The 26756-nt window shown below is 39.5% G+C and overlaps 1 protein-coding gene across 1 annotated transcript in view; it reads left to right on the top strand.

Annotated features, from left to right (window-relative positions):
- The first annotated feature begins 1872 nt into the window (after positions 1-1872).
- furin.S (furin, paired basic amino acid cleaving enzyme S homeolog) overlaps positions 1873-26756 on the top strand; it is a 107214-nt gene continuing 82330 nt past the window's right edge. The window contains 2 exon segments of the mRNA NM_001087807.1: positions 1873-2001; positions 14094-14444. Coding sequence (NP_001081276.1) covers positions 14274-14444 — 171 coding nt within the window. The 5' untranslated portion in view covers positions 1873-2001; positions 14094-14273.

Below are 26756 nucleotides of genomic sequence, written 5' to 3'. Positions count from 1 at the left end.
ATTCTAGCTATTAGATCAGCCATCCAGTCACTCCAGCCTTTATACATTACATTTATGGCTAACTAACTATATCAGAAACATTTTTTATTTTGCACATACAACCTATTTGTGCAGTTTTTATTTGTACACTGAACTGTTCCTTAAGTAATACACAATAAATAATTTTTATTGCTTAACGGATTATGCCCATTTTATAATTTTTTTAACCTAGAGGGAGTGCAGGAAGAGGGATGGATCTGGGCGCATGCGAGTGACCGGACATGGCTGCTCGCACCGAGAGCTCCCTCCCAGTGCGGGTAGCCTACCTGGCTGGAAAAATGATGGTTGATCACAATTTTTATCCAACAGGTGCCCTTTAAAATGCAAATTGAAGAGCTGCTGAATGAAAAGCTAAATAACTCAAAAACCTTAAATAACCAATTGCAAATTGTCTCATTTAAAATTAGGGATGCACCGAATCCTGGATTTGGTTTAGGATTCAGCTAGGATTCGGCCTTTTTTTTAGCAGGACTCGGCAGAAGGATTCGGAACCAAATCCGAATATGCATTTGCAAATTAGGGGCGGTAGGGAAATTGCGTGACTTTTTGTCACAAAACAAGGAAGAAAAACTGTTTTCCCCTTCCCACCCCTAATTTGCATATGCAAATTAGGATTCAGTATTCGGCCGAATCTTTCACGAAGGATTCGGGGCTTCCGCCGAATCCAAAAAAAGTAGATATGGTGCATCCCTATTTAAAATGAACATAGTGCCCTAGTTCCTGCACAATCGATTGACTTTTTGTCACATTAGGATAGTCGGAGCCAGGCCCGGACTGGCAATCTGTGGGCTCTGGCAAATGCCAGAAGGGCCGCTATAAGGTCCCATAGAAAGTCAGTATTTAGTGGGCTGGTGGGGGCTGTTTGGGCCTCTGTGTGGGCTGATTGGGCCTCTGTGTACCTGAAATGGCAGGGCCTATTTTACTTCTCAGTCCGGACCTGGTCGGAGCGCCTGAAGATAAAGTGGGGAGGTTGTGTCGCCTTTAGGGTTGCCACCTTTGCTGATGGCTAAACCCAAAAATGGGGGATGGAGCAGATAACATAGGGTGGGGGGCTGCGATGTAGGAACAGGCATGATGACATCAGAGGTGGGCACAATGATGTTGGTGAGTTATGACACCAGGGCAAGGTTATTGCATCACTTAGAAGATGCAACTGGCTGGATTTCTATTGAGTTTCCGCACCCCTATCTCTATATTCTGCTTGATGATTAAGCCTTTAATTACATGAGATATGAGCTCTTTTATACAGAAAGCCGTTATCCACAACGCTCTGAAATACAGCTATGGTAATTCAAAAAAAAACAACCCACTCTTGTTTCTGAATGACTTGCTTTTTTTTTTTATCTGTAATAATAAGTGAGGTGAGTATCTTTAGTATTTAAAAGCTTTACATGTATATTATTGGCCAGATTATTGTTCGGGTTTCATAAGGTTGAAAACCGAACAGAAAGTTCAGACCCGAACAGGCCTTGCAAAAACCGAACAGTTCGGGTCAAAACCGAACCCTAGTCGCCTGGTATAAGTATGAGTTGAAGTATGCAAAAAAAACAATGACTAAGTCGTGAGTGGGAGCTGAGGGTCCGGTGGCAGCAGGCATTACATTACAACCACCAGCACATAAATAAGCTTATTTTCCCGTTCCCTCACAAAAGTAGGAACTGAGAGCAGTCGGGGTGTAATAAGACTGCTCACAGACAACCGGGGTTTCCCAGTAGTTCATGATTGTGTAACACAGTAACACTCCGTCAGTCCTGGCCACTCCCACAAGGCGGCTACCTGCGCGTCATTGCGTTTATATACCCAGTCTCGCGAGATGAGGGACTTGACATCGGTACTAGGTGTCCGGCGGGAGCCAAGAAGCTGGAGATTAACGACGTTACGGGACGTTTAAGCAGCGATCTGGGATTGCGGGTTATGTGGAGACAATCGAGGACGTCCCGCGAAGGGCGGGACTGTTGAACGGTATGTAAATGAGCTGCGTAGAGTTTGTCTGTGGCACATCGGTACAGTCCTTCCTAAATCATGTGTCAAACTGTTGTGCTTGTCGGGATTGTGATCGTGTCTGTAATGTATAGGGCTATGTATCCTCAAGCAGCTTTATACTCGCTTCCTGCGAAAGGGAACCTTTTTGTAAGTAAGTTATAAGAACTTTTAGAGGACACAGGCTGCGACTTATTTATGGATCTTCTCAGCTGTTCTCCAGCACAGCATTAAAAATCCACTTGCGTTTTGTGGCCAACAGCTTGGAATATAAGGCTGTTTTGTCCTTCAAGGTGATCTGTACGTTTCCCAGGTTAGTTTTTTGCTCACTGAAGTCTCCTCTGCATTCTTTCTTTTTTTTTTTTTTTTTACTCCTTTTTCCCTTCTGATGCCATTTGTTCCTTTCATCCCTCATCTTTCCTCGCCCTCTTTGTATGTTTGTGCTATCCCACTGAAAAGTAGCTGCCAAAGAATAATGTCTCTATCCTCCTTTCATGACAAACCCAGAAGCCTTGAACCTTTCCTTGTATCCTCTAAACCCACTTCTTTTGTTCATTTAGCTTTGGTCTCAAGCAAACATTTATTGTAGTTTGTTTTTTCCTCTTAATAAGAGGTTATTTTTTTTTTCATCCCTGTATTTGCGTTCTGTTCAAAGTGCAGACAAATATCCTTTATTTACACACTGCTTCTGTGAACAGGGTTGCAAATATTTAGGACTGAGGGTCCTGATTGTTGCAAAATGCCAATATATATTGTTAAAGGTTGTGTGTTTAGGGATCCGAATGTTATGTTTGCCACTGAAAAATATTTTTTATTGTGATGTTTCATTTCACATGCGAAAACCTTAGTAAATTGTGTTTCTTTGTGTTCTTTTTTGTGTGCTGGCCATGGCACAATGTTGTCTGTGGTTATTTTATACATTTAGAAATCTGGGAAGAAAATGTAGAGGTTTTTATGATACCGTTGTTACGTTAGCATTGGTTCACCTTATGGTAGTGTATTCTTTTCTCGTGGAAATTTTAGATAAAATCTGTTTAGGTGAATCCTCACGGGAATGGAATGTTCGAAACACGACCAGGTTGCTTGTTACACTGGAGGCTAAAGCTGTCCATAGACCCAAAGATCCGATCGTACGAAGCATTTGTAGGATTTTCGGACCGTGTGTTGAGTCCCGACATTTTTCGTCCCACGGAGATCGGTCAGGTTAAAAGATTTCTGTCGGCTGCCAATAATTTCTCTGCATGTACTACGATCGTAAGATTTTCAGAGGGAGACTGTCACCAGCTTTGTCAGACATAACTTTCGTACGATTGCTGTCAGGGGCAGAACATCGGCTGATCTGTTCTTTTACTACTTTATTTGATCGGAATGGTTAGTGGCAGGTCGGGAGATGGGGAAGTCCGATAGTTTGAGGATTCGAACGATCGGATCTTTGCGTCTATGGCCAGCTTAAGAATGTGTAGTTTTGTTGCACATTCTGTGACTTCAAAAGAACAGTCACTAAGAAGTCGGCGGATGTCAGTGTGTTTTTTAAAGGATGATTACGTTGTTGAAGTCTTACCTTTTTAATCTAAGCCAGATGCATACAAACTGTGGTAACCAACACACAACTATGAGACTGTAAGACAATAAGAACTAATGAGGGGTATCCGGATATCTTGCCTACAGAAGACAAACTATGTGCGGCACCCTCTACCGAATACTCCAGACAGCTACATAGCACTGTTTATGTTATGGAAGTACAAATTCAAAGTCAGAAATCTGTCTGCTCTGTGTGAACTTTTGCATTAACTATCAAGCAGCCTACACCTTTCCTTCAGCTCCTGGCTAACATGCATGCGCGCACACACACACACACAAATGAGGTACACAGGCTTACTTTAAGCACACTGAAAGTTTTTTTTTTTTTTTTTTTTTTTTTTATATATTCATGTGTTGAATTTCAATATTAGTGAGTCTGGGCCTGTGCAAAATGAGTAGATTTGGTGTATATGTAATCAACCGCTCGTTCCAATAAACTGTCCTTCAACTAAAGGGTACGCTGAAGTACTTTGTATTCTTGGCATGGTAGTGTTTTTTGATCATTAGCTCTTCAGTTACTTTATCACTACAATGCCCATCATGCTTAGCTGCTGTTATAATTGCATTATTGCAGAGCATAATGCTTGAGGGAATTGGACATACATTAGCTGTGCGACTGTTAATGTGGCAAATACTAGAATGGAAATTTAAGAGAGAGAGCAAGAAACCTAGGTTATATAATAAGGTAAGGAGCAAAACATAATCATTTTTGGAGATTTATGAGAAAGGTAATTAGTAAAGTTATGGGAAGTAATGGTGGCTGATGCAATCGGAAACAGTTCAGGCCCCGCACAGATTCCAATCCAGATATTGTAACTAATGAGATTAGTGAAGCATGGCACGCATGATAAAAAGGGTCATGGTTTAAATAAATATAGACATTTAGATGAGAAGATTACTTTATGCTAATAAATCAGCAGATGGGAATTAAGCCAAAGAATGGTTGTATATGCATTTCTAAAAAGATTTAAATGAGAAGATCTATTAAATATGAACTGGCAGGGTGTAATCGCATTAAAAATGATCAAATACTGGAACTTGAGGGCCTTCTCTTTCCCTTCCCACCAAGCTCAGTAACTGTTAAAAATGTTTAAACTTTTCCTCATGTTTTGAGAGACTTGATGTCTGTATGGGACTTTTCAGGCATCAACCTTTTTTTCCTCTCCTCAGAAGTTGCTTTGCATTGCAATGGCCTGAAGCACTGGCAGATAAAGTGACTTGCCTGAGGCAAGAAGCAGTTGGCAGAAGCCAAAAGTGGTGTCAGTTTATGGACTCCTCACTTCTCCATAAATTGCCAGAGGCCTGCAACGTATTGCTAACCCAATAATAGGTAAAACTGTCAAACCTAAGGTACAGGGACAGCACCCCAGTTTACTTATGAGGTTTTGTCTCTCAAAAAAATCTGAAAATTTGTCTTTAATATTTTCAATAAAAATCCTAAATGACCCATAACTGGCTAATGCCCATTTTGATTCTGCATCTGTTTTTTTGTTTTTGTTTTTGTTTTACCTTAGTGACTGCATTTGAAAATAATGGAGCTTTAACTTGCAACAATGCTTCACATTATAAACTAAACAATCATTGTGCCTGAGATTTATTAATCTAATGCATTGATGCCAAAGGCATGGTATTCACTTTATTTCAGGCTATAGAGCTCACTAACAGGCTACACCTACATTAGCATTATTTTCACCAAGCACAGCTAAGTAGCACAGCTAAGTAGCACATCGAAGTTCTTATTGCTGCAGTTCTCTCTATGGTCTGGAATTGACCTGCAGCCATTTTTTTTCTCACTATTGCCCAAGGCCCATGACCGCTAGTTTATACTCTGATTTGTATTACTTGTATATGGAGATGAGGATGAAAAGCAATATATGTTGACAAGTTCAACCTGTCCATCAAGTTTGCCTGCTTTACTTGAGGAAAACACAAAAAAATGATACATGTACTGTATGCTGTCACACAGAGCTTTTTCCTCCGTGTTCTGCTGCAATAACTCTCTATGCTCCAAACAGGGTGGGGGCAGCAATTTCTTTACTGTACAGCTTTACATTCTATTTTTGTTATTGAAAGGGTTCACCTGGTCTTTATCAACGTTTCTAGATTACAACGTATTCCTTGTGTTCTGGACTTTGTATTGACAGTTGGAGAAGGTGTATTCTCGTTACTGTAGCCAAAGGTGCACAACACCCATCTGGCGGTCTTCTTTAACAGCTGAATCATTTATCTGTATGTTCTCCATAGATTGGGCACTTGTGCAGTTATTTTCTGTTTTTGATTGTTTCTCATAACTTGGTTTGTGATGGCAAGTCAGCCTTGTATCTGAGGAGTACCACCTTGCAAATAGGTGGTTGCTTTCTAAATGGAGACCTGTGAGCCAGATGTGACTTTCCAAGGAATTTTGTATAAAATAATTTTAATGTAAACTGGTCCCCAAAGATGTAGTATAAGAAACGACTATCTCTTTAAAAATAAATCTGCTTAGTGAATGTTTTTTATAAATATTTATTTTGTTAATTATGCCATATTGGCTGCTTTTGACATTACTCATGCAGCTTCTCTGACCAGGCATTGTTATTTTTAACCTGTGCGAAGAAGTTGTTTCTTCTCCTAATATAAAAGTAACGCAGCACAGGCAGGTGTGTCTGCTCTGACTCACTTAAGATTTCCTCACTATTGCTGTGAGAGTGCTTGGTCATCATTTTGACTCTTTTACATGTCATGCTCCCTTTTTTCCCAGAACCTAAGATTAGGTAAATATGCCTGCCTGTTCATCACTGCAGTGAGTCACTATAGATCTCTATCTGTCTGGGTGGTGTTTCTTGTTGGCCTTCTTAAAGGGAGATATATGTATATATGTATATAAATCTGTCTAATACATATTTATATAAATATAGCATTTAAACACTGCCTAATTGCTCATACTGAGAGGAATTTATAATGGTCTGCCTGAATCCTAGAAACCAGTTTGCATATTCCCTTTAGGCTAAGCTATATGGAGCGGTCTCTCTGCTTGCGTATAAATGTAGGTCGAGAGAGAGAATCCACTCTTCTCAGCCTGCTTTACTGACTACTCGTGAGTCTCTGCATCAAAATCCGCTATGGGGATAATGTCATTATCAAATTTTGTATTTTATTTATTTAAATAAAATAAAAAATAATCATTTATATAGCGGCAACAAATTACGCAGTGCTTTACATTAATTTATAAGAACAGGGAACGAATAACAAACAAAAGTTTACAGAGTGCAATAGGATTAGAGGACCCTACATGCAAGAGCTTACAAACTAAAGGGTTAGAGTTCAATTGAGACATAAGGATTATAGGAACAGATTTGAGGTTTAAAATACATTTTATGTCTGATTAATTAAGATGCATTGAATAAGCTTCCCTAAACAGGTGGGTCTTTAGGGAGCATTTGAAAAGGAAGGAAGAAAGGGCTCGGGACAGAGTTTTAGAGAATACTTGTAGATGGCAATGGAATTAAGTTATGAGAGGAGAAGAGGCGAAGTTCAGAAGCAGAGTAAAGGTTGATTGAACGAGTGTATTTTGAGGTCAGAGATGAAATATATAGGGAGGGGCTTTATTGTTAAGGGCCTTGAATGTGAGTGTTGAATTTCATTCTAGAGGAGATTGGGAGCCAGTGAAGGGATATGTATAGGAGAGCAGCTGATGTTGAATGGTGAGTTCGATTAGAGTCCTGCAGCCGGTCTGGTACCCGTGGGTTACCCGCAAAAACCTGCGATTAGAAGTTCTGGGTGCAGGTTTAGACGCGGGTCTGTTGGTCGCAGGTTGGGCCGCGGGTCTGCTCCAATAGCGATTTTTTTTTTATTTTATTTTTTTTTATTTTTTTAGCACTTCCTGATTCTTGATGGTCAGTGGGTTGCGGGTAATAATGCAAGTTGCGGATTGCAGGTTGCGGGTACAGGTTCCAAAAAATGGACCCGCGCAGGACTCTAAGTTAGATGAATTTGTCTAGTGGCAGCATTTAGAACAGATTGGAGTTGTGAAAGGTCACTTGTTGGAATACCTGGGGCAGTAGGTTGCAGTAATCAAGGTGGGAGATTGGAGACTTTCATAAGTGTTTTGGTTGTATCTGAACTGTGATATGGTCGTATTTGGGCAATGTTGCGCAGCTGAATACAACAAGATTTGGCAAGTGTTAGAATGTGCGTAGAAAAGATAGATGAGAGTCTAAGGTAATTCCTAGGCAGCGTTCCTGTGTGTTGATTGAAGTACAGCACCAAAAAAAAGATTTTTATAGATAAAAATGCCTTTATTAGAACGTTGGCAGGACCTGGATAAGCGACATTTCAGGCTACACAGAGCCTTTTTTTCAAGCTTGAAAAAAGGCTCTGTGTAGCCTGAAATGTCGCTTATCCAGGTCCTGCCAACGTTCTAATAAAGGCATTTTTATCTATAAAAATCTTTTTTTTGGTGCTGTACTTCAATCAATACTTGTGAAAAGGATTGGAAGGTCGCCAGTCAGGGTACGTGCACCAGGACCTACAATTTGACAAAGTTTGGGAGCTGATTCTACTACACAAGCGTTCCTGTGTGGTCAATTAGAAGGTGATGTTAACTGTGAGTGAAATCTAAGGGACAGGGGAAGATCTTGGAGAAATAATTTTTTATTTATCTATTTTTTTTTTTTATAAAAAGATTCAGTTTAGGGCTGTGCTGTGAAATCCAGGAGGAGACAGCAGAGAGGCAAGTCTGCTAAGGACAGAAGGATAGAGGTCAGGAGTAGACTATTCAAGTTGGGTGTTCAAATGACTGAATACGTTTTCTTAGTGAAATAGTATAGAGTGAGAACAGCAGAGGGCCAAGGACAAATCTTTGAAGAACTCCAACAGAGAGATGGAACGTAGTAGAAGTTAGAGAAATCGAAAATAAGGATACGATTCAAACATTTTAGTGTTGTGAATGTTTTTAATGTTTTAAAACTCTAATGCAAAACTACAATGTAAATGAGGATTTAGTGGTCTTCAGATTATGTTTATAATTTTTATATTTGGATCTCTTAATAAATAAGTAGACCTTTGTGGTTTTTTTAAAATGTGAGTTTAGTTGAGATTGGAAAAAAAAAAAAAAACCCTCTAAAATGACTCAAAATTTTGATCATTAGCGCAGATATTGGAAGGGACTAAGAAGAGGATAACGATTGATTCCCTGCCTGTATTTATACACAGGCCGATTAATAGCCTGGTGTGGCCGTAGCCTTAGGCTAAGGCCACACTAGGCGATAGCGCCGCGATTTGACTCGCGACGACTTTTCGCGGCGACTTTTAAGCCGCAATCGCTGGGGAAACTTTTGCGCTGTCGTCTATGGGGAATCGCGAAAAATCGCCAGCGTAAAAACACACGCGGCGATCTTTTTTCTATTGTCGCTCGAAATCACCTAGCGAGGCAATTTCGAGCGACAGTAGAGAAAAGATCGCCGCGTGTGTTTTTACGCTGGCGATTTTTCGCGATTCCCCATAGACGCCAGCGCAAAAGTTTCCCCAGCGATTGCGGCTTAAAAGTCGCCGCGAGTCAAATCGCGGCGCTATCGCCTAGTGTGGCCTTAGCTTTAGGCTGCCATTCATATAACTCCTCTCTTACTTTATTCCAGCAAACTAATGCTTTCTGGACCCTTTGCTTTCTGTAGTGGGTTGTGCACAGATTTTCTGGAAAGCAGGACTTCCGAGTCCCAGAATCCATGACTTTACAATGGAATAAGTTTGTAAATGAGTTTGTAAGCCTAATGAACTTCTAAACCCAACAAGTGGTTTACTTGAAAACAAAACATAAAATTTGGGATCTCTAGCCTTTGTTGAAGTGCTAGTGTGCAATAAGCAAATCTTTTAAATGCAGTGCCCTCAATTAGTATGTAAAGTGACATCATGCCAGATAGACACCCACCACATACCAGAAAAGCGAGTGACATCATCCCAATGAGACATCCATCATAAACTGCTTGGCTGAAAATCACCCATAAACATTAAACAAACTGTTTATGATGGCTGCCTCCCTGGGAAAATGTCACTCACATGTATTGGATGTAGTAGGTGTCTCTCTGGGATGACAACACTTTACATTCTGAGTGCTTTTCATCCAAACATTTGCTTATTGAATGCTAGCATTTTACAAAGGCTGAGGATCAAGCCTTAATGTTTGTGTTTTGTTCTGTTGGATTTTTAAGTGCTGTGAATGAGGATTTCAGCTTTGATATGTAACAATATAATATATGTACAAACAAGTTAATGTTTGTTGATGCTCATGCATCTAGTTGAAAGCTTGCCTGGTTCAAATATATATATATTCTTGTGCGTGTGGAGCTTATTTGGCGGTTGGGCTGTATATATGGATTTAAGTATATGGCCAGCTAAGAGTTTTATTGCTTGGTGGAACAGGTTTGTGTCTGAGGCTTTTTTTGTTTGTTTTGCATATTATGGCAGTTGAAATACACAGGATGCGTTCTTTAATCAGATCCTTGAATAAAAATGTCATTCCTACTACTGTGTTTATGCATTTTAAATAAAACTAGGGTTACCGTATATCAAGCTGTAAACCAAACACATTTTTTTAACCCTTCACAGTCACTTGATGGTAAAAATACATTAGTAGTTGTAAATACGTATAAAGCAAGTGTTTCTTTTGTAATAATGGGTCTTGCAAGGCTGCTCCAAGATTAAAGGCATCTTATGACAAATCTGCTGCAAAGCAAGTACTGTTGAGAATTCAGCATTCCTTCAACATGAAGGACCAGTATCGCCAAGCATAGAGCACTTGCTTAAATTGCAAACATTTTTTAAAATTTGTTTTATCACTTCTGCTGTGATCAGCTATCATTTCACCAATTTCTACTAAATATCTCCGCTGGCCCACTGCATTCTGTGGAGCCATATACCATATATTCATGACCAGCCCAGAAGAAAAGCTGATGGAAGATGCAGAAAAATAATTATAGATGAATTATGGGCATTTTCTCTCTAACTGGCTGTTTGAAGGGATTTAGCCAGCAGTGAACAAGTCAGTAGCTTCCAGAACACAGCATGTCTGCACCTGCACAAAGCTAGATGGGATGGCTGTGGTCATTTGAGGGCAAAAAGCCAACCACTCCCCTATAGACAGACCTCATACCACATCATGTCTACAAATAGGTCCTGGCAAATTACAGAGCGTCTGAGAGCCCTACTCTGTGGTCTGTTGTAGTTTGTGGGGTGTAAAGCTTCTTACAGGGGTTGTTCACCTTCCAAACACTTCTTCAGTTCAGTTATTTTCAGGTTCACCAGAAATAAAGACTTTTAAAAATATTTTCCATTTCTTACAGTTTTTCCAAAATCTAAGTTTAAACGTTTAATGTTCTTGTCTCTGTTATTTGAGTCTGGCAGCTCAGTAATTCAGGCGCAAAATCTGAACTGTTACTAATTTGCAACATTGAGTTGATACATTTCTCAGCAGCATCTCTGGCGTATTAGCAACTATTGTATCAATTCTAACAGCTGCCTTTAAAGGGGTTGTTCACCTTCCAAACACTTTTTTTCAGTTCAGTTGTTTTCAGATTGTTGCCCAGAAATAATTTTTTTTTTTTTCCAATTACTTTCCATTTTTTTTTTTTATATACTGTTTTTCCAAAATCTAAGTTGAACGTTTGTGTCTCTGGTGTCTCAGTCTGGCAGCTCAGTAATTCAGGGGCATTCGAAATGGTTACAATTTGCTACATTTATTTGATACATTTAGTTGATACATTTCTTAGCTGTATCTGTGGATCATTCGCAACTATTGTATCAATTCTAACCACTACCTTTTATTAAACCCAGAGATTCTGCTCAAGCAGGGACAAAGATAAGAAATGTATCGTCTCTAACTACTAGGGATGGGCGAATGTTTTTCGCCTTGTTTTGCCGCAAAAATGACACCCATAGACTTGTATGGCGTCGTGCGTCAAAACAAAAAGACGCGTGTCAAAAAAATTTCACCACACGCATTTTTTGACACCCATAGACTTAAATGGGCGTCGGCGACATTTCACCAGTGGTGAATTTTTGGCGGAACGGGTCAAATTCGCCCATCCCTACTAACTACTTTTTCCAATTACTTTCTATTTTCTATGTGTGACCTTTTTTCTAGTATTGAAGTGTAAAGTGTCATTTTTCACCTTCTAAAGCAGCTCTGGGCAGAGGGGATTGCCGACCCTGTAAACTGTTCTAAATTGATACATTTAGTTGATACATTTCTTATCTTTGTCCCTGCTGAGCAGAATCCCTGAGTTTCATTACAGGCAGCTGTTAGACTTGATACAATAGTTGCTAATAAAAAAAATATTTGTTTATAATGAACAATCTGACAACAGCTCTACTGAAAAAAGTGTTGGAAAGGTGAATAATTCTTTTAAGTGAATGCAAACCTTCCATTTTTAAAAGGTGTTTGCCTACACATTAGTTTAAAGGAACAGTAACGCCAAAAAATTAATGTGTTTTAAATGAATGACTGTGCAATTTACTGTTTTCACTTTATTTTGTCAAATTAGCGGTACAAGCCATTCTATTGTATAGAAATTTCTATTTTGCAGCATTAGATGAAACGTAAGAGGGGAAAATGGTATAACTCTGTTTATAATGTTTAAGGGTAATAAGTTCTACTTTATCTGTGTGAGTGTGAAGCTCTGCTCAGGGGAATACTTTGCAGTCTGTATGCGTTTTGTTGGATATAAGCAGAGTGAAATTATTTTTCCAGAGGAAATGTGTGGGGGAAATCAATAGATTTCATTTTCTGGAATGCTGTATGCTTTTTTTTTTTTTTTTTTTCACCCTCATCAGATAAGGCCAAAATGTTTAGTTTATTCAGAAGAGAACAGCTGCTAGAGAATTCTGTGTAAATGCCTGCTGTATTTGTAAAGCCCTGGTCTGTTTCATTTTTTATGTTTTGGGGTCTGACCTTTCTTGAGTTTTTTTTTTGTTTTATTACAAGATAAGCCATTCCACACAAAAAAAATCCTCCTACTTGAATAACTGGAGGTGCCAACTTTTCTTGAATTCTGCGATTCATTTTTATAAGGGCAATGTTGGATTGCAGCGCTTCAGTTCGTTGGGACTGTACCCTCAGTCAACAGTCATCTGTCAACTTTTGGCTGAAGGTAGTAGCTACTGCAGATAGTTGTACTTGGGAACAGATTTGCTTTTATAGTTCAGAATATTTTAAAATAAAGTTATTCATGTAATCTGACTATGCCATGCAACATGCATGAAGGCAGCTTTACAGGAGATCAATGATATGTTTAAAGAGTAGTTTGTGTCATTAACAGGGGCGATCTTGGGGCTGCTGCCCTCTGTCTCGCTCTATGCTTAAAACTTAAAGGGATTAACAGATTCATTTTTTTTTTTCAAAATGAATCTGTTAATAGCACTGCTCCAGTAGAATTCTGCACTGAAATCCATTTCTCAAAAGAGCAAACAGATTTTTTTATATTCAATTTTGAAATCTGACATGGGGCTAGACATTTTGTCAATTTCCCAGCTGCCCCTGGTCATGTGACTTGTGCCTGCACTTTAGGAGAGAAATGCTTTCTGGCAGGCTGCTGTTTTTCCTTCTCAATGTAACTGAATGTGTCTCAGTGAGACATGGGATTTTACTATTGAGTGCTGATCTTAGATCTACCAGGCAGCTGTTATCTTGTGTAAAGGTGGCCATACATGGAGAGATCCGCTCGTTTGGCGATGTCGCCAAACGAGCGGATCTCCCTCCAATATGCCCACCTTGAGGTGGGCAATATCGGGCTGATCCGATCGTGGGTCCTAGGGCCCAACGATCGGATCCTAACGATGCCTAACGGGCGGTCGGATCGCGGGACCACATCAACGAATAGATGCGGCCGCGATCCGACGGGATTTTTTGTCCCATCCGATTGAGATCTGGCCGACTTTCGGCCAGATCTCGATCGGTGAAGCCCGTCGGGGTGGCCCCATACACTGGCCAATAAGCTGCCAACACGGTCTGTCGGCAGCTTTTATCGGCCCGTGTATGGCCACCTTTAGGGAGCTGCTATCTAGTTACCTTTCCATTGTTCTTTTTTGGCTACTGGGGGGGAAAAGGGAGGGGGGTGATATCACTCCAACTTGCAGTAAAGAGTGAAGTTTATCAGAGCACAAGTCACATGACTGAGGGCAGCTGGGAAATTGACAATATGTCTAGCCCCATGTCAGATTTCAAAATTGAACATATAAAAAAATCTGTTTGCTGTTTTGAGAAATGGATTTCAGTGCTGGAGCAGCACTATTAACTGATTCATTTTGAAAAAAATGTTTTTTCCCATGACCGTATCCCTTTAATCGTTGGAGCGGGGGCAAAGGTGGGTGCATAAAAACTGGAAATTCAGCTCTAAGTTACATGTGATGACTTTTTGCTGTTTACCTTGCTTCGTTTCAGGAGCGCCCTGATCATTGAGTGCTTTACAACTGCACTGTATACATACATTTGGATATGTAACTTTTTATTTCTCTGTTTCCAGATATAATTTTGAACCAAAGTCCATCCTGCAAGCTTCTTCAAGTGGAATGAGTTGGTAAAAGTACTCAGTTTTACCTATGGAATAGAGTTTGCATAAAGGAAGCTGTGTGGGGCCCAAGATTCCATCTCTTTTTCTATTTAAAGCTGGTCATTAACTAGCCCAGGAACCAAATATATTCCCATGGATCTGTCGCCCAGTTTGCTGCTCATGTTATGGACTTTGTTGAGTGTGCTAGTCGAGGAGATTACTGGACAAAAAGTGTATACAAACACGTGGGCGGCTCGTATATCTGGAGGCTCTGCTGAAGCTGACAGGCTATGCAAGAAATATGGATTCATTAACCATGGTTTGGTAAGTGATTCTCCCCGCATTGTTGTTCATTACTCTGAGATTTTATTGTGTGAGTTTTATTAAATTTGACACATCTGCATAAATGTGTGGATTTGCAAATGTTATGTCCTCTTTGATTGGCCCCTGTGGTGAAATTGAGAGAGATCAATACCTACTGTGAAATCTGTAACATATCTGTATCTTAGTGAACACAATTGCACTTGTTAGTTAGCAGTCTCTTTATTTAGATGTACTCTAGTTAATCATTAGCAATGTGGAGACAGATCTTTCTGCACATGTGCTGGGTACCGAAAATATCTCATGCTATCGGCTTTATCCATCCTGCTGACAAATTCTACTTGTCTGTTTGGATGTTCAAGTATTCAGGCTTAATAATGCTTTGACATGCCAGATGAAATTTTCAGCAACCTGAATTTTTTTTTTCCCCTTGTGCTCTCTTATTTCCTACTTTAGATTGCTTTTTCTCTGTGATCATTATCAGTCTCTCATATGTTGCATTTCTATAGACATGAGCCTGTGCTGTGTCTCCATGGATTCTGAATAGTTCATGGCTCGCTGATTTTCTCAGTACTTATTTGTGTGTTAAGCAGTTTTTCTTTGCTCTTCCGTTGAATTTTTAAATGATGGACTCTCAAGGCTTCTGGTTGTGCCAGTGATTCACATTAGCTAAGACGCGGTGAGATTTATTTATTTTTAGTAGTCTGAATTGCCGGTTATCAATATTCTTGCACAGTTCTTGGAGTGCAAATATTAGCCCTGTGGAAATGAAGTGCACTCTGGTTATTTTGCATTTGTTTAATGCTGTATGATAAAAACATTTATTTCAAGTGGTTTACATCACTCGTGATTATAGTGAAATTAAATCAGAATGGAGAAGTCTCTAGAAGACAAACTGTGATACTTAAAATAATTCCAGTAATACTTTGCAGTATTGCATTGTTAATGTCCATTTGCTCCAATTACCATGCACTGTTGGTTTTTGAATGGGGCTGACTTCACAATTTGTTCAATTTTGAACTGTGCAGTTTAACCACATATTCAATCATTTTTAAGTCAAATCAGGCTCAAAGCCCAAGGGACAGGTGATTTAGAAATGAGTGTCGACTAATGCTATTTTAGAGGATAAAACTACTTTATAGGACTGTGGGTCTAACATTAGGCCAATTGCTGTCTTTGATACTGCAGGAGACAACACTTTTCTGTTTGATTAATACATTTGACTGGATCCTTGGTAGTTCTGACCCTACACCTGCAGAGCTTAATCGGCCATTCTCTCTACAGCACTGAACTGTTGGCACAGTTCAGTATATAGGCAGAACACAAGAGGAACATTTGATAGCACAGTTAAATATGTCATAAAGACCTCTTAAGCTGGCAATCTACACTCATTGTAAGTGTATGTTGATATAGAAACCATTTATTTTCTGTTTTAACCTGATGTAAGGATCATCCTGAATTACTGAATTTACTCTATTTATATATTTGATCACAATAGTGCTGTGTTTTCTTAAATTTTTTTTTTTTTTTAATAAACCCCAGGTCTAAATGTGGACCATCCAATGTCCTATTTTTAGTACATCTTTTCCATTCCAGAGCTGCTATGGCCCATGCTTCAGTTATCTGTAAATTTTTCCTTTAAAGGCAGAGACACACGCTATTTTGGGAGATTAATCTCCTAGCGACAAATCCTCACGATGAAAATTAGGGTGACTTTGGAAAGCCGAAGCGTTCAGAGTGCCATCCTGCGGGTGATTTACATTCTAGCCAATGGGAAGGCAGTTCAGAGAGATTAGTCGCCCGAAGAAGAAGCGATTTGTCGTTGGGTGACTAATCTCGAAATAGCAGTGTGTGTCTCTGCCCTAAAGGTGTATATAAACCATAAAAACAGATGCGTAATGAAAGAAAATTTTAATGAATGTGAATTTGTAAAGTTGCCTAGAATTAAATTATCAATGGTTTTATAGTTCTATACAAATATATCTGTAATTAAAAGCAGTCTTTATAGATGTAGGCATACATATAACTTGTGCTAATACTGGACTTGGGTCAGGTCTAGAAACCACATGATTAAAGACTAAAGAATTCCAGAAGACCTGAAAAAATGGTAGACATCCTTTAGCTGAGATTCGAGTTGTTTGACCATTCTTGGCAGCAATTGGGTTATGACAGATTTTGTCTTGCCTTTTGAACAAAAGGCCAGCCACTGCTTGTCTGCAGAGCAATATTATTAGGCTTGCATGACTGCAGCACAGGTGTTTTCAAATTGGCCTTTTTCTGTTCTTTTGTCTTTCGTATATTTGGTAAATACTTGCTAGCTTTTCGTGAAAAAAATACTACTCGCACAAGAAGCAGTGGGACAAAGCCTGGACAATAATGGTTTCCTGTACTTCTCTATATCCATTTTATCTTTGAATTTGTGCTTATTATTCTGGCGAAAAATGGAATTTGCCACATTTTTGTTTTGAAAGAGGTAGGTAGTAAACAGATTTGATGAAAGCTGGTACATGTTCAGGATATAAAAGGGTGTGTGTTGAACTTTATCTGTATGTGATCTGTGGTTTTCATTATGATCGTGTTAAACCCTGTTCCACATTGCAGCAGCAAAAAAAGCTTTCAAATTTAGATCTTTAGTCTTTGATCCTTTAACATATATAGATCTATCTATCTATATCTCCCTTATCAGCGGGTGGCATGACTCCTTGCTCAAGAACAAATCCTGATTTTTATTTAAGTCTGGGAAATCTGGGGCAAATGTGGGTCAATGTTACAGGAGCTAGCATGACGGGAACCACAGGTGGGTGGGATGTGTGTTCACTATTGCAGGTTGACACCCCTCGGTTTTGCAATTATACTTACAGGAAACGACTTTTCTTTACAACTGATTTTACTGATGATAAACCCCTTCAACCTGTATGTGGGGGCAGGTGTGAGGAAATATTCAAACGCCATTAAAAAGTTTGTTTCCTTCTTTTGGAGATATTCAAACTAGACACACGACACACAAAGGGAGAGGAGAAGCAAGGAGCTTGTCTAGTAATGAGCCACTATTTATTTATTTATTTATTTATTTATTTTTATATAACTTTTTCTACTGTGCCGTGCCGGGATCTAATCTGCAAGAGGTTGTATAAAAGCAACAGTTAACTTTGCAATATTTCGAAGTTGGCAGGGTTCATAGACCTGTGTTCCAAAGCAGCCATTTGGACTTTAAGTGCACCATCTTTCATGCTATAGCTACATTTAATTATGCACTGTATATACCATTTAGGGTTGTTACAAGGTTTCAAATGAATTATTTTTATGTACTCGTCCAGAGAAGGTATATTAAAACAATCAAACTGGCTGAAACATTTTAACAGAGTGGTGCAACCTTGGAGATTAAAAAAACAAAACAAAACTCAACCATACAAGTTTAATTATGTAAGTACTTCATCAAGGGGGTCTCTGAAGTGCTTATGACCGAAAACCTGCAAAGTTATTTTGTATTGGTGCAGTGTGGTTTTTGTGACACTGCATGTAATCATTTTGTTTATTTATGTGGTTCAAAGGGCTCCACTCCAAAACAAAAAATGTAATTCTCTGTGGCTTAGCAATGTATTTTAAACAATTTGAAAAATTATTTTGTAAATGTAACTGCTATTGAAATCTGGGCTGAAAGAACAAGAAAGGCAGAGAATAAAAATCAATATATCAGAAGCCACATAATAAGCAAATTTGGAGGGGAATTGACTGTTGCAACATTGTTTCAAGAATTTGAACCAGAGAACAGAAAAGGATAAACAAATGCAGCTTTAAATGCAATTTCATTTACATTGCATTAAAGGGTACCTATAATAGCAAAATTGTTTATCCCGCTGGAGGTGCTTGCCACTAGAGCCTGCTCCCTGGTTGGGAGGGAAAAAATTATATTTGCGCTAGAAAATCCTCCTAGTGAGTGCTATGCTGCCCACTATCAAGGGATCTCCAAGTGTGTGCAACCATGTTTGGGTACATGCATGTGCTTGTATAAAAGCGTCTCCTGGCTCATGCGAACAATGTAAAATCGGGACAGTTGACTAATATTGCACCACACAAAAGTGCATAATGAGCAAGCTCATCATGGCTGCCCAAACTGGGAGCTCCTTCCCAATACAATATAGTGCCAGATGGTGGGACACGTTTAATGTAAAGTGTTTCATCTTTAAAGGGGAAGGAAACCTAGTCAGCGCAAACCCCCCCTCCCGACATCTTCTTCCACGCAATCTTCTTCCTGCTGTGAATGGCGCATGCGCAGTAGGATCATTTCGCCTGTACCATCTACTGCGCGTGACTTTTGGCGCATGCGCAGTAGATCCGTACCGGCGAAATGATCCTACTGCGCATGCGCCAAAACGCCGTTCACAGCAGGAAGAAGATCGCGTGGAAGAAGATGACGTCGGTGAACTCCCTGGACTGGACCTGCGCAGAAGGGTAAGTAACAAGTTAGGGGAATTTGCCCAGCGGGACGGGTAGGCCAGAGGGGAGGATGGAGGGTGGGGGGTTTGCGCTGACTAGGTTTCCTTCCCCTTTAACTGCAGGATTCCAGCTTGCCATGAGATGTTTAGCTTGGCCCAGTGTGGTGAACCTTGATTTTATCATGTGGTTTCATAAACCTTATATTTATTGTTGCCCTCTTTCTATAGTATTATTTTTAATGCATCACCAGCACACAGATGACTGTTGTTGTTGATAACTGGTTATTATTAAACAGATCGAATTAGCCAACTAAATCCTTCATTTAGTCCAGAACCATAGTCATTCACTATAGCAATAAACGGTTTTATTAACCATCGCGCAGTCCAAAATATGCTGCCCTTGTGTTTTTCCTTTGTTATTGATGCCCTGCCAACATCCAGACAGCAGGATGCCGCGATTTAATGATATACTGTGAGTGTAAGAGTTACTCCATTGTTCTTGCAAATTCTCCATCATTAAGTAAAAAAAAAAAATTCTTCCTGTTACTCTGCATTTAAAAAGTTTGTTACTTCATAAAAAGGTGATAGTTTATCTCTAAATAAAGGTTGCGTATTAAATGGACTTTATAAGCAACTTTCCAAGCCTGTTATCCAGAAAAGTTTGAATTACAGGAAGGTCATCTCCCATAGAATCCATTTATAAGCAAATATTTCTATTTATAACTTTTTATGATTTCCTTTTTCTTTGTGATAACTTGACTGTAACTAAGCCACATAAATTCATAGTGGTGGCAAAAGAATTCTGTTGGATTTATCAAATGTGTAAATGTTTTAAGTAAACTGGCTGACCCATTACTATGGAGGTCTGTATCTCCATAAAGTACTTTGCATGATGTATTATTATTTTATTAATGGAAAATCACTTTGATATAGACAGTACGTTTGTTTGAGGGGTTTCTTCTGAATGTTACAGAACTGTGCGCTCCGTTTGAATTGTTAGTTCTTCAATGTAGCAGTCTAACTGCATGAAGCAAATTTAATGTCCATGTGAGCTGACCCACACATTGTAGAGAATGTGAGTAAAATGAAAGTGCGCAAGAATATTTACCGTATATACCCGAGTATAAGCCGAGTTTTTCAGCATCCAAAATGTGCTGAAAAAGTCTACCTCGGCTTATACTCGGGTCAGCGGTACCCGACCCGAGTAGCTGAGATTGCAGTCACTTTTAATCATTTCTATACCAACAGTACACTTGGGGAGAGACTGCAATATCCCACAATGCCCTCTGTTGGTTATATGAAAGAATAACAGTGCGCCCTCTGTTGGTTATATAAAAGAATAACAGTGACTGCAATAACACACAGCGCCATCTGTTGGTTGTATGAAAGAACAGTGCGCCCTCTGTTGGTTATATGGAAGAATAACAGTGACTGCAATATCCCACAATGCCCTCTGTTGGTTATATGAAAGAATAACAGTGCGCCCTCTGTTGGTTATATAAAAGAATAACCGTGACTGCAATAACACACAGCGCCATCTGTTGGTTGTATGAAAGAACAGTGCACCCTCTGTTGGTTATACGAAAGATTAACAGTGATGGCAATATCAAACAGCACCCTCTGCACATGGTAGTGGGACAATGCACACAGTAATCCGTTTGGCAATTCTCTGTCACCATCAACTTTGCAAAGAAGTCTGGTTGATCGCTGGAGGGGTCGCTTTGGCAGAATGTGCGCTGCTGGGAGACAGGGCTGTAGTTGTGTCTAGGCTTATACTCGAGTCAATAAGTTTTCGTAGGTAAAATTAGGTACCTCGGGTCGGCTTATACTCGAGTATATACGGTATGATGAATCTCTGTACAATACACAGCAATACATTTATGATGAATGTCTGTACAATACACAGCAATACACTCATTCAATTTTTCACAGCCCCACTGGGTCATATGTACTCCTAATGAAGAGTGCTATAAAGTTAATGGGGTATATCACCGTTTTACAGCCATTAATGTTTTTTAGCCTTTGCTCTTCAGATTTCCACCCTTCGCAGTTCCTTGTTCTTATTTTGAGAACTGTGCACAAGGTGTTTATTTGATTCCCTTGTTTCAGTGACCTCACTGTCCAGACCTGCTGTCTCTGAACACAAGGTCATAGTGAGGCAACAGAATCACAGGACATGAAATAAACGCTAATGGCTTAACTGTTTGGTGTGGAATCTTTAATCCTTACGGCTACTTTTTTCTTTCCTAAGGGTAAGGGTACAACATTGAGTGGATCCTCTGCTTTCCTCAGCCTGCATTTTGTACTCAGTTGGGAAAAGTGGATCTGCTATCATCGCTTAAAAAAAATTTTTTTTTGCTTCTTAGACAGGAATAGTGTAGGCCTGTGTGGAGCTACGCAAAGTATAAAAAAAAAACTCAGGAGGAAAAGCAGGTTATCTGCTCAGTGTGCATATTGCTCTTAAAGGAGAAGGAAAGGCTAAAATTAAGTAAGCTTTATCAGAAAGGTCTATATAAATACACCAGTAAACCCTCAAAGTAATGCTGCTCTGAGTCCTCTGTCAAAAGAAACACAGCATTTCTTTCCTTTTATTGTGTATACATGGGCTTCTGTATCAGACTTCCTGTTTTCCTCATAAACCTCCAGGGCAGGGCTTGAGCATGCTCAGTTTGCTCCTCTCCCTCCTCCCCTCCCTGCTGTAATCTGAGCTCAGAGCTGTAAGTGAGCAGGGAGAGATTCAGGCAGGAAGTGATGTCACACCAAGCTTATATGGCAGCTTCTATCCTAAACAAACAGAGACAGTGTCTAGAGCTGTTAACTCAGATATGGTAAAGCATTCTGCAGAATAAATATAGAGTTGTATCTTGCACTATTGTGGCTAATCTGTTGGCAATAAACTGTCTTGGAGCTTTCCTTCTCCTTTAAGCTCTCTTATATCTATCCAACTTAGGTATCAGATGAGTGTGCCCTCTCAGTCTGCACTTATTTCACCATGTAAGGTTGATGAGCCTCTAGCAGGTAGTATTCAGGATTTTATTTTTTATTAATAAAGCCACATGCTAACAGATCTATCTATCTTTGAGCGAGAGATTGGATTGCAATCCCCGTGTTATTCCAGGTTGCTCTATGGTGCTGGTAAGTCATTCTCCAAAAAAGTTTTTCTCTTTTAACCACTCAATTAATGATGTGATTATCAGTCAAAATTATTGTTTAGGGGTGGTTATCACAGACCTATGTACTGCTAGTTCTGTTGAAATGAACCTCCTTGAGCGACCTTAACACTGTTGTGCTCTACTTTAAATGGATTAATGAATTCTTAAAGGGTTGGTTCACCTTTTAGGATGTTGTAGAACAGCCAATTCTAAGCAACTTTTCATTATTTATATATATATATATATATATATATATATATATATATATATATATATATATATATATATATATATATATATATATATATATATATATATATATATATATATAAAACACTTGTGCAGATAAAAACACTTGTCATAGCACATACCCTATGTGCCATTGCTCTCATACCCCAAGGAAATTAATCACCGCGCTAGTACTTGTCTTATCGCCGTATCTGTAGTGCACATACCTCAGATCGTTGCAACCGCAAGCTTTGTACTGCCACAATCCGTAGACCAAATCCTGAGCCCATCGGTACGTGTCAAGAGCGGGTTAATCCGCGATTACTGAGGTTCCCAGCGTGTGTGCGCACAGATCCGATTCGCCTAAGGCTCACTGTGTATGCATTCTTCCGCAGCAGTTCCGTAGCGCCGATCCATCTCAGTAGCGCCAATTAGCGCGTAACACCGCCTCCCAATGGGCGCCCGTGTTTGCGCACATCTGTGCACACTGCTGACATCCCTCTGGCTGACATCTGGCTTTTTCAGTAGCTCCATGGTCGGCTGTTACCTAATAGGGACAATCTGTTACATCGACCTGTCTCGTGAGCATCCAGGGATCTGTCACCCTGAGCATCATTCCGGCCTTAACCTGTGGTTATTCATTTCAAGGGCCTAATCCTCTAAACTGAGGCAGTCAGCGCACCGCACCGGTAGTCCACAGGACGCCGCTGCTAACGCCGACCAGTCAGTCAGAGGGGGGGCCGTAGTCGAAGTCCAACCGCAATGGAGCATCGTGTTATATTGTTGCTATATTCGGACACCGGAGCGTTATTGTGTTATTAGTCGCCATATCACCATACTGGACTCGTACTATCCATAGGTCGAGCCGTCAGGGTTTGCTTGCTTATGCACAAAGGTATGTCTCACTACTTACGGCCGGCCTTCAATCGCCACCCTTCCTTTTCCTCTGGGGTATGAAAAGAAGAACACCTGAAAACAGTCCATAAGTTATTCAATCACCAGGAAAATTCAATCGGTCACATGTCTCTAAATAAAGTTAGCCTAAGAGCATTGGACGCTTGTTAGCTGAAAAGCCACAGTATGAGTCACTTTGACCTGTGTCAAATCTAGGGGTGAAAATATTTTTATATGGCCTATCACCACATCAATTAGCCAATAAAGTACATTATTAATATTATCTGCTGAAGGTTGTACAACTCTGTTCAATCTTATACATTTTGATCAAAGTATACTACAGTCATATTTCATGCAAACTGAAAAAATGTATCACTCTGTGGGTAGAAAGGAGTCATTAGTACGATCGTGGGTACGATCGTTCGAATCCCACTAACCGCACGATAATTTCGAAGGATTGGTTGGACTTCTCTAAAATCGGTCGTTCGGCAAGAAGAATCGTTGCATCTATGGGGAGCTTTAGTATGATGTAGAGACTGAAATTAGTTTTCGTTATTTAAGGTTTTTGAGTTATTTAGCTTTTTATTCATCAGCTCTTCAATTTGCATTTTAAGCAATCTGGTAGCTAGGATCCAAATTATCCGAGCAACCATGCTTTAATTTGAATAAGAGACTAGAATATGAATATAGAATATAGATTGTACATCTTACGATTTTTTGGCCGACATCTGTCAGGAAATTGATCGGCCAGGTCGAAAAATCTTTGTAGGCCCCAGTACAATCTATCTATGTTTGCAGGGCCAAGCAGGCAGCTCCCATTTGTTTTCCTGGCAAATTGGTCTTTTTAGTTGATGGTCAATTCGTACGATCATTCAGAGAAAATCGTGGTCTCACGATGAGGATTGGATCTTTTAAAAATCTCAACATCTATGGCCAGTTTAAAAGTTTATCTCAAAGGTGAACAACCCCTTTATAGGCTGTTATTTGTAATTCAATGCAGATATTGCACTGGTTACCAAACTAAGGAGCTGCCCCTCTTGCAGAGCACACAGCAATAGCTGGGGAGTCCAGTCTGAAGGACACCTACATCTTTAGTTAATTTACAAAAGAAACTTTTTTTTTTTTTTTTTTTTTTTTTTTTTTTCTTGATGCAGCAGTACTTTTTAAAGAACAATGCACTTAAAGATGTTCATTATAATATGTTTAGCCACTACTACACAGTATTACTTAGAAAAGGTCTTCACTGGTTCCCAACATTTCATTAAAGATGCATACGTTTTTAAGGTGGCCAAACATGGGCAGATGGGCTGATTCGATTGTGGGCCCTAAGGCTAAATGTGTAAAAAAAAAAAAAAAAAAGTTTTTGGGAAATGTTTTTTATTTTTTTTATTACACCATTCTAGTTGTTTTTGTTGTGCTGGGGTTTCTTATTTTTCCCCCTCCACTATGATAAGCTGAAGATCTTGTCATAGTGCGTTGCTGGAGTACTTAAAACTATTTTTTACTGTACTCTTAGTCATCCAGTTTCTTCGGAAATGGGAATTATTTCCTGTTGTCCAGTTTAACTAACATTGCCCAATTTTTTGGGGGGTGAGGGTGGGGTGTAAGGTGGGAGAACGGACACCTGTCAGTGCAGTACGCTTATACATATTTTTGGGCTTATTCGTATAGATTTTATTTCATTTTTGCTTGTGATTGAAATCCTGCAAAGCCTTTTACAAGGTCCCATTATTTCCAGAACTCTGAAAAAGCCTTAAAAAAAATAAATAAATAAATAAATAAAAAGTGCAGATCCCTTGCCAATTTTCAGCTACATGTTGGAAACGTAGGAATTTTTTTCAAAATCCAGTTTAATCTCCAGCTGTTTGGGCAATGAACAGCTGTACCTGATGTACACATGCTGTTCTGATACAATATTTCAGATACAAAATCAGTGTTGTACCCCGTGAGGCTTGAACCTTGTCTTTGTATGCAATTGCTTCTCTTCTCAATATGTTCCTATTAACCTAACTGCTGTAATTGCCATCAGTAGCTTCCATAGATAAAGTATATCCAGTTGTTTTCAGTGGGGAGTGGTGTCAGGTGATTAAGGGTGTTTGGACCACCGAGGCACTATGGCTATTAAATTCAATTTGTGTTATTGCCCTAAGAGATCAGAAGAGCAGAGGATAGACCAGGAAGATTGTGAAAGGCAAAAAGATAGACACAGGAGTACATGAGGGATTAAAACAAATGGTACATGGTGTGTGAAACTGGCAGACAAGTATTCTGAAACAACCCCTTACACAATCTTTTTTGGCTTTAGTAGTCATTCTCAGTCTGATAAAGCACCTGTGAGCACTTCTTGTACTAGTAGTAGCGCGTTGAGCAAGGTGACAGTTGTACTTTGGGGTGCTTCTTTGCAGGTAGAGAAAACACCCTGTGTAATGCAAAAGAGATGGATACTAGAATTAAATCTAAGGCAACTGGTCTTTTAGAATTTTCTTAAATCTTTCACAACTTATCAGAGCATCATCTTCAGTTCTACTGAGTGGTAGGGATTTCCCCTACCATTCATAAGAAGCCCCCACAAAATCTGGAAATGTTTTCTGGGGTTACAGTAGGAGAGCTATAAATTACCATAAAATAGTTCTGCCTATTGAAATGTTTGTATGCTTGCGTCTGTCTTGACTTTGGCACCATGGATCGGGGCTGTAAGTTGGTTTTTGCTGATACCGTAAACTTGTTTTTATTTACATACAATACCGTACATACATCTATGAGTTGTGAATATTTTGGACCTTGCATGGCACAGTTAAAACCTGTTAAACCAGACTTTTTATAGGGCATATTCCGTAGTAATTACATGGTTGTGTGGTTTGGCAGCACCCTTCCTTTTACAGAAATACAAGTTTTTTTGAATATTTTATAAATCTCTTCCTATCTGATGAAAAGGCTTTGTTTTTAGTTGGTGCAGTGGAGGTAAAGAAACACCACCAGTCAGGAAGGCTGGACACATGTTGTTAATAAAATCCCAAGGCAATGCAGCTGTACATGGAATAACCGAGAAAAATGATATGCCTGGAGGATGAAGGGCTCAAAAGGAAATCTCTTGAGGTTTGTGTGGAGGGTTCTTTTAGGGGCAGTTTTAGCAAGGGTCAAATTTCGAGTTAAAGTGAGTTTGTGTTTTTTTTTTTTTTTTGTCCCATGAACTCAAAATTCAACCAATTGCAATTCATTAAAAAAAAAAAATCTAATTTTTGAAACTCAGGTGAATAGGATTGGCCCTCAAACTCTAATCGAGTTCTCTCTGAAAAAAAACTTGAATGTCAGGAAGGCTGCAAACCTCTCCAAATTTATCCCAGGACGTCTTCTATAGGCTAAAACCTGGCATTCGAAATGTTTAAGGAGGGGAATAGTCTAATTTGAGTTCTTTAAGGGCTCTTACAGACAAGCGTTTTTAGCTGCGCTCCCCTGCGTTCTGGTTTCATGCGTTCAGCCTCAGGAGAGCTCTGGGGTAAACGCACTGAATTATTTTCAATAGAGCTGTACTCACTCAGACACATGTATGCGATGAACGCAGGTTGGGACGCAGCATGTTGCATTTTTCCTGTGTTCCGCGCTTA

Source organism: Xenopus laevis, chromosome 3S (assembly GCF_017654675.1).
Source record: "Xenopus laevis strain J_2021 chromosome 3S, Xenopus_laevis_v10.1, whole genome shotgun sequence".
In the NCBI taxonomy this organism is placed as follows: domain Eukaryota; kingdom Metazoa; phylum Chordata; class Amphibia; order Anura; family Pipidae; genus Xenopus; species Xenopus laevis.
This window is presented reverse-complemented; position numbering and strand designations above follow the sequence as displayed.